Source organism: Zingiber officinale, chromosome 9A (assembly GCF_018446385.1).
Source record: "Zingiber officinale cultivar Zhangliang chromosome 9A, Zo_v1.1, whole genome shotgun sequence".
Taxonomy (NCBI): Eukaryota; Viridiplantae; Streptophyta; class Magnoliopsida; order Zingiberales; family Zingiberaceae; genus Zingiber; species Zingiber officinale.
The window spans coordinates 75,774,436-75,786,769 of record NC_056002.1 but is presented as its reverse complement, the minus strand read 5'-3'; the positions used below and the strand labels follow the sequence as shown (position 1 = coordinate 75,786,769).

Sequence of the window (12,334 nt, the reverse complement as noted above, 5' to 3'; positions counted from 1 at the left end):
GTTAAGGGGGAAGAGGTAGCAAACTTGGTTTTTGCTTTCCTTCTCTCTTAGCCTTTTTTTCTATTTTCTTTTATTTATTTTATTTTCTAATTTATTCTCATCATTCATGATGAAACAAGGGGGAATGTATCCCCTTCATTCTTCATTTAAGGTCACGGCAAGAGAGGGAAAAGAGAGAGGAAGGGAGGAAGGCAAATTGCCTTTCTCTTGCTCTTTTCTTGCTTTCTCTTCTTAGATCTTTACTCCTATCTTTATCATGCATTCCCTTTCCTTTCTATCAATATCTTCTCTCTATCCCAATTGGTTTCTACTAATTAATTCTATCTATTATAGTATAAGAGGTTCAAGGTTCAATCCTTGACCTCCTTTTCTTTTTATTTCACTTTATTTCTTTTTTGCTTCAACTCACTTCTTATTATTTTTCTAAGATAAAATTCATCATTCTCTTATTTATCTTAAAAGCTTAGTGGGTGTTACAGTACCCAGTACCTCATAAAAAGTTCATCCTCAAACTTTTATATCGTTACATCAGGTGGCATTGAATTTCCGGCTGAGTGCATCAGCTACTTTGTTCGCCTTTCCTGGGTGATAAAGAATCTCGCAGTCGTAATCTTTAACTAGCTCGAGCCATCGGCGTTGCCTCATATTCAGGTCTTTTTGCGTGAAGAAATATTTTAGACTCTGATGGTCGGTATAAATCTTACACTGAGCTCCATATAAATAATGTCTCCATATTTTGAGAGCGAAGACCACGGCTGCTAGTTCTAAGTCGTGAATGGGGTAATTCTTCTCATGCTCTTTAAGTTGTCTAGAAGCGTAGGCAATGACTTTGCCATCTTGCATGAGTACAACTCCAAGTCCTGTGATGGAAGCATCGCTGTACATATCGAAGCCTCTGTGGGTTTCCGGAAGAGTAAGAATCGGAGCACTGGTTAGTCTTCTTTTTAATTCCGCAAAACTTTTCTCGCAAGCTTCTGTCCATTCATACTTTATATTTTTCTTGGTGAGGGCTGTCATAGGGGCTGCAATTTTGGAGAAATTCTCTACGAATTTCTTGTAATAGCCTGCTAGTCCGAGAAAACTCCTGACTTCGCTGACATTCCTTGGTCTGTTCCAGTTATTTACAGCTTCGATTGTACTTGGATCCACCATAACTCCATCTTTGGAGATAACATGTCCTAGGAATATTACCCGGTCAAGCCAAAACTCACATTTGGAGAATTTGGCATATAGTTGTTTCTCTTAAAGGATTTGTAGCACAGTATTCAGGTGTTCAGCATGTTCTTCTGGGGTTCTCGAGTAGATAAGTATATCGTCAATAAAGACGATTACAAATTTATCAAGATATGCCGTAAATACTCGATTCATCAGGTCCATAAATACTGCAGGAGCATTGGTTACTCCGAAAGGCATAACTATGAACTCATAGTGTCCATATCGGGTTCGAAATGCTGTTTTTGGTATATCATCTGGTTTCACCTTCACTTGATGATAACCGGACCGTAGATCTATCGTTGAGAAAATGGTCGCACCCTTCAGTTGATCGAACAGGTCATCGATTCGTGGGAGTGGGTACCGGTTCTTGATCGTCACATTATTCAGCGCTCGGTAGTCTATACACATTCACATAGACCCATCCTTCTTCTTCACGAACAGCACTGGAGCTCCCCATGGAGAGTGACTAGGGCGAATAAGTCCCTTGTCAAGTAATTCTGATAACTGTTCCTGAAGCTCCTTTAATTCAGCCGGAGCCATACGATAAGGTGCTTTTGAAATCGACTGAGTACCAGGAATCAATTCGATTCCGAATTCTATCTCTCTGTCAGGGGCCAACCCTGGTAGTTCATCAGGAAATACTTTTGGATAATGGCATACTACTCTGACATCTTCTAACTTCGGGTCTTTGACTTGATTGGTATCAACCACGTGTGCTAGAAACCCCATACATCCTTTATCTAACATCCTTTGTGCTTTAATAGATGACAATAACTTCTCCGTTCCTTTTGATTCCCCGAAAAATTCAAACTCTGGCTCGTTCTCGGGTCGGAAAATCACTTTTCTTCTACGGCACTCGATTGAAGCGCCGTACTTGATAAGGAAATCCATGCCCAAAATTATGTCATAATCCTGCATATCAAGTACTATCAGATTGCAGTAGAGTTCTCTGTTTGCGATCCGAATAAGTACTGCTTGCAGCATATGGTCCGATGGCATAATCTCCCCGGATGGTAAGGTTGTTAAGAAAATGTCCTCTAGAGTTCGGAGTGGTATGTCTAGCTTCTTCATAAAAGGTGTTGAGACGAACGAGTGTGTTGCCCTGGTATCAAATAATACTACGGCATACTGATTGTAAATAAGTAGCTGACCTGTGACGACAGTAGAGGCATTCGCCACGTCTTCCTTGGTAAGAGAGTAGACTCTGGCATTCATCATAGTGGGAGGGGCCTCCAATCTTCCTTGGCTGATTGAAGTCCCTTCTATGGTAGCATGCATCTGGTGAAGCTGTGCGGGGGCACTCCTGTTCTGAAAGTCCTGCGGAGGTGGTGCCTGAGGCTGAGTAGGGCAATTTCTTACCAAATGACCTTCCTTTTCGCAGTTATAGCACTTTCTGGTGCTCAGAAGACATATTCCAGAATGCATCTTCCCACATGTGGCACACTGAGGGTACTTGGTCTGCTTATTGGCCGGACCACCTTTTGTTTTATTCCACTGTTTCCTCTTTTCACCTGAGTTTCCCTTCCAGTCAGTTCTGGTATTGTGCGATTTTTGTCCTCCGGTCAGTGCTTGGTTCTTGCCCTTGTTCATTGCTTCCTGATAGTGCTCGGTAATCAGGGCACTGCTGACTAGCTCCTCTGCAGTCTGCGGTCTATTAACTCCGCCGGCTACGTTCAGAGCTATCTCGGGTCGGAGCATCTTTAACATTAACCGGACCCTTTCTTTTTCAGTACGGATCAGTTCTGGGCATAATCGGGCTAGGCGATTGAAGCTCTTGACGGCTTCGTTAACTGATAGATCACCTTGCCGGAACTCAGTGAACTCGTCATAGTGCTTGTTTGTCACTTGCATATGGAAAAATTCCTCTAAGAAATCTGTCTCAAAATCTGTCCACTGCATTTGGTTTATTTGTCTTTTCGCCTTCACTCTGTCCCACCACATCCGGGCATCTCCGGTAAGACAGAACGACGCGCATTTGACCTTCTCGTGTTCAGGCCAATCAAATAGTTCCATTATATTTTCCACGGTCTTGAGCCAGGCTTGTGCATCTCATGGTTCATAGTTTCCCGAGAATGCTTCCGGCTTAAGCCTTTGCCACTGAATTAGATAGGCCTCTTGTCGGACCATCGGAGTAGGGGCTGCCGGGGGCATTGGCGCGGCTGTAGTGCATTCACCGGTGGGGTAACTGGGTTGCCTTGCTGACCCATTAAGGTAGTGATCAGCTGCTGTTGCTTGGCAATCTGATGCTGGAGATTTGCGACTACCTGCGTTAGGTCTGGTGGAGTCACTGTCCCTCCGGTTCGGGCATTGCGTGTCCTAACCATGTTTATCTAAATAAGGACAAACAGACTAGTGTAAGTGGTTATCGTTTTTAGCCCATCTAACGTACTGTTTTGTTTCTATCATTTGTTCTGGTATTATTCCTAATCTACCAATATGTAATCCTAATCTAAATTAGAACTAAAAGCATGGAATAAAGCATCAAACATAAGCAAGTAAAACATGAAGCTAAAGCATAAACAACATAAAGAAATGTAAGAAGTAGAGTGACAACAATATGACATATGGAAATAAAGCATAAGCAATATAGCAAAGAAAATAAAGCATAAATCGTTAAGCGTAAGCAATATAAGAAATTTAAAGAATAAATCAAGCAAATAATATAACACAAGAAAATAAGCATGAGCATATAAAATTAAGCATAAACATTCTTACTTGGAGCGGCAGGTCGGAGGCTTGATGTGTGTGTAGTGAGCTGGCAAAAACTTTGGCTCTGATACCAACCTATAATGCCCGCCCTCCCTGCTAACCCTAAGGGGCGGGGCTACGATACTCTACGTACATATTACAGCGGAAGACTTAAAATAATTTTTCTAAGATTAATAAAACTTTTCTTTTGTTTGCATACCCAAACTACACTAATATGGTTTCCATAACATGATAACAAGATAAATAGAAACATAACATCTAGTCACCCATTTAGTACTACAATTTATGAAACCAAAGCGTAATTCTTAAAAGTTCTTAAAGCAAGTTCTTATTTGGTTGCCTAGCCATAGCCACACACATCTCCTTGCCTCTCCTGCTACTCCTTTAGCACATCCAGCTTTTTCCTTTATCTGTGGTACAAGGAAAGTAAGCTGTGAGCACTCATGGCTCAGTAAGTTCCTTTCCTACTCACTAAAATCGAAAATCGTCACATGATCAAAGAATATCTCAACATAACATGATCTCAACTAGTCATGGCATAACATATCATACTCTTTAAGCATATCATGCAACATAACAAAATCATATCTAATCATGGCACATCATCTCTTAAAGCAAAGCATGATACATAACATAATCATATCTAATCATGGCATATCATAGCATCATCATAAGGTAGCATGGCATATCAAGCATAGCATGAAATATAACATAATCATATCTAATCATGGCATACCATAAATCATAGCATCATCATAAGGTAGCATGGCATATCAAGTGATACGGTTGGTATCGGAGGGGCCCAAGAGAAGAGTCAAGGCCGCGTGACGGTCAAAAGTCACGAGGAGGTGGCGGTCAATAGTCATGGCTTACTGGCGCTCGAAAAGGCAAGTTAACAGGGCAGTCAGGGCTCAGCATCGGCATAACCAGGCGGAGACATGTCAGGATCAGCAGAGCTAAGCAGGGCCAACCTGAGTTACAGACCTACAGTAGAGGGCCAGGAAGTACAAAGTGCAGGATGCAAGTTGGTATCGGCAGAGCTAAGCAGAAGCCAAGAATTGGAAGTATAGGCCAATGGGTCAGGATCAGTAGAGCTGAGCAGGGCCAGCCCGAGCTATAGACCTGCAGTAGAGGGCCAGGAAGTACAAAGTGCAGGATGCAGGTTGGTATCGGCAGAGCTAAGCAGAAGCCAAGAATTGGAAGTATAGGCCAATGGGTCAGGATCAGCAGAGCTGAGCAGGGCCAGCCCGAGCTACAGACCTGCAGTAGAGGACCAGGAAGTACAAACTGCAGGATGTAGGTTGGTATCGGCAGAGCTAAGCAGAAGCCAAGAATTGGAAGTATAGGCCAATGGGTCAGGGTTGGCAGAGCTGAGCGGAAGCAACCCGAGCTACAGACCTGCGGTTGAGGGCCAGGAAGTATAAAGCGCAGGATGCAGGATGGAGATCAGCGTAGCTATGTCTAAACAGTTAGGGCTACAGGTCTGCGAGTTGGAAGCCTGGAAAGGCGAACCACAGGCGCAGGCTGGTGCGAGGACACCATGAAGCGGAGGAGCTAGGTAATACGGGAGCGGAGAATCTCAACGGGCCATCAGGGGTAATCATTACATACCAACGATGCGGGCGAAGGCGAAGGTTCCTGAAACGAAAAGATGCCCTCATAACCAGTAGTAGCCTGACAACTGTCTCTCACTACAGGACAAAACCCAAGCGCGAAGGCGGAGGTTCCTAAACAGAAAGATGCTCTCACAGCAAATAGGAGCGCGACAGGTGTCGAGGACTAGCGGACAAAGCGAGGTGTCTAACATTTTCTAACAGGAGGGCAGGTTCTAGCAGGAGGATGCATAAAAGGGGAGAAATCCCTCGTACGCAGGTACGCGCACACATTTTCTCGTCACCTTTTTTCCACAACTATTTTTCCTTTGGCTTATCTCTGTTCTTTCTGGGGAAAAAGGACCTGACTTGAGCGTCGGAGGGCCTGATCCGGGGACTTTTTCCCTGGGTCTCGGTCTCTAACGTGGAGAGGGGGGGATCGTCTGAGTGTGCGCAGGGTACTGTAGCGGCGTCAGCCACCCGTGGGGAGCCTGCATCGCCCGCGACTTTCTGTCAACGCCCAGTCCACCACGACCGGCCTCTGTCCGACTCAGCCTCCGGACGGGATCAAATTTGGCGCCGTCTGTGGGAAACACAAGAACCTGTTCCGGAGCGTGAAGATGGAGGACTCCGGTCGAAGCTCTAGTCGGAGGATCAACGTAACTATGACTGCGGGGGAGTACGAGCTCTTCAAGGAGGTTAGGAAGCAGGCCACCTCCGAAAGACAAGGCACTGTTTCACGACCTCGCCTAGCCCCCGAGGTATCCAAAGAATTAGCTCCCGCTTTCGATAGAAGCTCGAAGAGGAAGCAGCCAGAAGAACTCCCGCGTGCTTCATTTCGAGAGCCCCATCGCGATTACCAGCGGGCCGGGCCTCGTGGGCGTAGTCCAAAGAAGGAGGAGCCGCCAGCCTCAGTGGCGGAAAGCTCTCTACACCCGCCTCGGGATTCAGTAAAGGGGAAGGCCGTGATCCTGGCTGAAGATCTGCCCGAAGATCCTGACGATAAGGTACCTTTCTCTGCCCAGATCTTAAAAGAAAACCTGCCGAGGGGTTACCGAGCCCCAAACATTGGAGAATACGATGGGAGCAAGGACCCAGAAGATCATCTGAGAAAGTTCAAAAACGCGGCTATATTGTACCAATATAGCGATGCCGTCAAATGCCGAGTCTTCCTACACACTCTGTCTGGATCGGCGCAAAAGTGGTTCGATGGATTGCCCCCATAATCCATCAGTCACTTCAGGGACTTCAAAACGGCCTTCCTACGTCGTTTCGCCAGCAGTCGTAAGTACCAGAAAACCGACCATTGTCTTTTTGCTCTCAAGCAGGAGTCAACCGAGCCCCTACGAATCTACATCAATCGATTCAGTCAGGTAGCCAACGACGTCCCCTCTACCACCTCTGAGATACTGATGAGCGCCTTCTCCCACGGATTGCGAGAAGGGGAATTCTTCAGACATCTCATCAAAAACCCCGCCCGGAGTTTTGACGACATGGTGGAGAAAGCTTCGTGCTACATCAAAGTGGAGGAAGCGCAGGCCGCCAGGCAGAAAGCCGAGAAGACGATGGCATCAGGCAACCGACCTGAAAGAAGAGCACCCCAGCCGCCCCAGCCCTTCCAGCGCATTCAGCCAAGGCCTGCCCCCCAGCCCGCGCCGGGAGCCAGACCAGCTCCGCGAGTCGCCGCCATACAAGCGCCCAGGCCTGGACCAAGGGGGGCACCATATTGCACGTATCATCGGTCCAGGACGCACGATCTTAGCAACTGCTTCCAATTCGCCTGGGATTCCAGGCGAGCTGCGGAGCAAGGCTTGCCTCCCCCGGCGCTGGCGCCTCAAATACAGAGGATGGAGGAAGAATGGGCTGCAGCTGGACGGGCTCGGCAGGCCCTGCCCGACCTAGCTGGCCATCTAGCCAAGCTGGCTCCGGCGAAGACCGAAGAGAAGCCGGAGAACTTGATAATCGGGGCAACGTAGCTGTGCGAGAGATCGTTATGATCTCAGGAGGGCCCACTGACGGGGACTCAGGCCGGGCTCGTAAAGCACATAGCCGGCGACTATATGTGGTGGCCGTGGGATGCAGCTATGAGCAGGCATCTGGTCCAGTCCTCAGCTTCGGGCCCCAAGACTTGGAGGGGTTAGAGCTGCCCCACGATGACGCCCTCATAATCAGGGCTGTTATTGCTAATAGCCGAGTGGCTCGGGTCTTTGTGGATACTGGGAGCTCGGTCAACATTTTATTCAGGACTGCGTTTGAGGAGATACAGATCGACGCCGCTGAGCTCCAACCTGTAACCACTTCCTTGTATGGATTCACAGGTAATGAAGTCAAACCCATGGGGCAGATCAAGCTGGCCATTTCCATGGGCACTGAGCCGTTGGTGCGCACGCGGAGGAGCACTTTCATTGTGGTGGATTCGCCCTCCTCCTACAACGTTATCCTGGGGAGGCCAGCCCTGCATGAGTTCCGGGCTGTCGTTTCCACGTTTCACCAGAAGATCAAGTTCCCGGTCGGCGAGCAGGTCGGGGAGGTCAAGGGGGAGCAGAAAGCGTCTCGTATCTGCTACATAGACATGGTCCGAGTAGAGGCGCGCAAAAGCCGGAGGACGCAAGATGGGGGAGTACACGCTATCCAAGAGGAACCACTACCTATCACCGAAGAATCGATTTCTTGGGAGGAGGTTCAGCTACACCCCGACAGATCGGAGAGCATCACTCGCATCGCCAGTGACTTACCTCCGGAGCTTAAAGCAGAGCTGGTACAGTGTCTGCGTCGCAACCGAGACGTCTTTGCTTGGTCGCCAGAGGAGTTGCCCGGGGTCAGACCAGAAGTAGCCGAGCACAAATTGCATATCATGCCCGAGGCTAAGCCAGTCAAGCAGAAGAAGAGAAACTTCCCTGTTGAGCAGAATAAAATTATCCGAGCTGAAGTAGAGCAGCTCCTGAAGGCTGGACACATCCGAGAGGTGCAGTTCCCGTCTTGGCTCTCTAACGTCGTGTTGGTGAAGAAGCCAAACAACAAATGGAGGGTGTGCATAGACTTTCGCGACCTCAACAAAGCCACTCCAAAGGACTGTTATTCGCTCCCGCGCATCGATCAGGTAGTGGACTCAACAGCTGGTTGTGAAAGGGTATGCATGATGGACGCTTATCAGGGATATCATCAAATACCCTTAGCCCAGGAAGATCAGGAGAAGGTCAGCTTCATAACAGCCGACGGTACTTTCTGCTATACCGTCATGCCATTTGGACTCCGGAACGCTGGGGCTACCTACCAAAGGATGATGGACAAGGTCTTTCGGGCTCAGATCGGGCGGAACGTAGAGGTTTATGTTGATGACATCCTGATCAAGTCTCCTCTGGCGTCCAGTCTGATAAAGGATGTAGAAGAAACCTGTGGGACTCTGAGGCAATATGGGGTGAAGCTGAATCCCTTGAAATGTCTGTTTGGGGCCAAAGGAGGGAAGTTTCTGGGCTATCTGGTGACCGAACGAGGGATAGAGGCCAACCCTGAGAAAGTGCAAGCCCTTCGGAACATGCAGATCCCTCAAACTCTGAGGGAGACGCAGAATCTGGTCGGCAGGATAACAGCCCTGTCCCGATTTATCTCTAAATCCGCAGATAGAGCGGCGCCCTTTTTCAAAGTGCTCAGGAAAGCGGCCAAGTTTCAGTGGACGGAAGAATGTACACAGGCCTTTGAAGAGCTAAAGCAGTACCTGGAGTCTTTGCCATCGCTGTTTAAGCCTGTTGTGGGAGAGCCTCTTTGGGTCTACTTGTCAGCTACCCCTGAGGCCGTGGGGGCTGTGCTGGTTAAAGAACAGGACAATGTACAGCGGCCAGTGTATTTTTTCAGTCATCTATTGAAGGGGCTGAGTCTCGATATACGGCCCTGGAAAAGTTGGTCTATGGACTCGTTCTCATGGCTCGGCGTCTCCGACCGTATTTCTTGGCGCACCCTATTACAGTCTTGACGAACAGTACAATGGGCCGAGCCCTCACCAAGGTAGAAGTGGCGGGCCGGCTTATCAAGTGGGAAACTGAGCTAGGGGAGTATGACATACAATATCAGCCTCGAACCGCAATCAAAGCACAGGCTCTGGCGGATTTCCTGACAGAAGTATACCCAGTGGACTCAGAAGAGGTCTAGAAAATTTACGTGGACGGGTCGGCTACCCATCGTGGGAGTGGTGTAGGGGCACTACTCATATCCCCACAGGGAGATATCATGTAGTTGGTCGTGCGGTTAAATTTCAGAGCTACCAACAATGAGGCAGAATATGAAGCTCTACTAACGGGTCTGCAAGCAGCTCGGCATGTGGGGGCGAGGCGAGTCATCATACATTCCATTCCCAGCTGGTAACTCAGCAGACAACCGGGCAATTTGGGGTGAATAGCGAGAGGATGCAAGTTTATAAGGAGGCTTATGAAAAGATGAAGGGAGAATTCAAAGAGATCACAGTCACGAAGATTCCTAGAACTGAAAATGAAAGAGCGGATGAGTTGGCTAAAATGGCTAGTTCCCTGGGTACATGGACGCTCGACCAATCTATAGCGCAGACCTTTCTTGTAGCCCAGATAGATTTACAGAATAACGCGGGAGAAGTAATTGATTGGAGAGCGCCCATAATGAGCTTTCTTCAGCGAGGAGCCATACCCACCAGCCCTGAGGAAGCGCGTATGATCAGAAGGGAAGCCCACTCTTATGCAATGATTGGGGATCAGCTGTACAAGAGGTCTTTCTCCCGGCCTCTACTCAAGTGCCTGAATATGGAGGAGGCGGACCAGGCCTTGCGAGAGATATCTTCGGGGTGCTGTGGTAATCATGCTGGGGGAAGAACGCTGGCTCGGAAGGTACTGCTGGCTGGTTATTTCTGGCCTACCTTGCAGAAGGACGCACAGAGGTTGGTGAATACCTGTCTATCATGCCAGAAGTACCAGAACCTGACGCATAGACCTACAGAGCTGCTGAGAACTTCTACAGTATCCTGCCCTTTTGACCAATGGGGTATGGATATCGTGGGGCCTTTCCCGATGGCTATCGGGCAGAGGCACTTCTTGTTGGTCGCAGTAGACTACTTCTCTAAGTGGGTAGAAGCGGAGGCTTTAGCCAGAATCACTGAAGATGCGGTGATCCAGTTCTTATGGAAAAATATCTTTTGCAGATTTGGCTTACCCCACAAGTTGGTGTCCGATAATGGCCGACAATTCCAGGGACACAGGATACAGAATTGGTGCAAGGGGTTTGGCATAGCTCAGGCCTTCACCTCAGTGGCTCATCCTCAAAGTAATGGTCAGACCGAGGTGGTCAATCGGGAGATAGTACGCGGGCTTAAAGTCAAGCTGGATCACGTGGGAGGCAGCTGGGTAGATGAGCTCCCAGGCATTTTGTGGGCCTACCGTACGACGCCCCGAGAAAGTACAGGTCTGACACCTTTCCATCTGGTCTACGGTAATGAAGCGGTGGTTCCCCTGGAGGTTGGGATACCTTCTGTAAGAAGGATGATGTACGACGGAGAAAACACCGAGCGGCGACTGGCGGAACTAGATTTCATCAGCGAAATTCGTGAGCAAGCAGCTGCCAGGTTGGAAGCCTAGAGAGAGAGGATGAGACAGAACTATAATAGGAAGGTGATCCCTCGGTTCTTCGGAGAAGGTGATCTGGTCTGGAAGCAGATAAAGCCCTTAGGGGAAGTAACGAAGTTGGCTCCTCAATGGGATGGACCATACAAGGTTATCAAGAAATTGGCATCAGGAGCCTATTATTTGCAAGATGCTCAAGGAAGGAAGCTGGATCGACCTTGGAGTGCTAATTACCTGCGGCCCTATCAAGTTTGAAGGGGCTGGCTTTGTGGACGTAGGCTGGATCAAACGAGGGGCGTGAAAGCGGTAAGATAGTCAAGTGAAAACTCGAAGAGACATATGTACATGTAACGAGTTCCCAGTTTAAGTGGCTAGTACAGATCATTGGAAAGGAGCAAAAATCTCATCCGGAAGGCCTTGAATAATTAGGTTATGATTCAAGAAATCTGCCGCGGGGATGGAGCTCAAGAAGCCCTGCGCGTTCAGTTGCCTGATAACTCCCGCCGCCGTGTGTGGCACGGTCATGGCAAAGCGTGCCCCAGCCTGGGATAGAAATTCGGGGGAGGTCAGATACGATGTTCGACTTCGCAGGCAACGAGCTTCTTCTCCCTCTTGATAGGTTGACAAAGCGGTAGACACTCCCGCCAGAGTCGCCCGAGACTGGGACAGTTCCTCCCTTAGGGCCTGCAGCTCTGCTTCCTGGGTTGCCAACTTAGCTGCCTGAGCCGCCAGCTTATTGTCCTTCTCCCGAAGCAGGGTATCTCTGGACTGAATCTCCCCAACCTGGTGGGCAAGCTGTTGCTGATATCCCGCCTCTTGTGCAACTTTTTCTCCACACGCAGCTCGGAGTTCCCCTCTGACCTGCATCGAAGCCCCTTTTTGCCGCTCAGTCTGGTTGGTTAGAGCTCGAATCTCGGCACGTAGGGCGTGACTGGCTTGATCAGGATCATTCAGTTGTAGCTCCAGTTCAGAGACTTTGTCCCTCAGGTCTTTGCTCTCATGATGGAGGGTGTGAAAGGATTGGTTCAACACCAGGGATTCTGCGTGAGTCTGGACCACGAATAATAACCCTCAGTTAAAGCAAACTCGCGTTCAGGAAAAGGAGCAAGGTACTTACTTTAGCCCAAGACTTCGAGAACCTATCCATCTGAGCTAAGGGCGACAAATTACCCATTTGATGCATGCTCTCTGCCCACAAGCTGCCAAGGCAGCCTTTCATCGCCAAGACGCTAGTAGAGA

At 48.7% G+C, this 12,334-nt stretch overlaps 1 protein-coding gene across 1 annotated transcript; it reads left to right on the top strand.

Annotated features, from left to right (window-relative positions):
* The first annotated feature begins 7,009 nt into the window (after positions 1 to 7,009).
* On the top strand, positions 7,010 to 7,492 carry LOC122019278 (skin secretory protein xP2-like). The gene is made up of 2 exons (XM_042576762.1): positions 7,010 to 7,248; positions 7,309 to 7,492. The coding sequence occupies exons 1-2, from the start codon at positions 7,010 to 7,012 to the stop codon at positions 7,490 to 7,492; spliced, it is 423 nt and encodes a 140-aa protein (XP_042432696.1).
* The last annotated feature ends 4,842 nt before the right edge of the window (positions 7,493 to 12,334 follow it).

Coding starts and splice junctions, on each gene's coding strand:
- LOC122019278 (XM_042576762.1), top strand. CDS start 7,010: ATGGTGGAGAAAGCTTCGTGCTACATCAAAGTGGAGGAAGCGCAGGCC. Junction 7,249..7,308: donor AGGGGGGCACCATATTGCAC/GTATCATCGGTC, acceptor CTGGGATTCCAG/GCGAGCTGCGGAGCAAGGCT.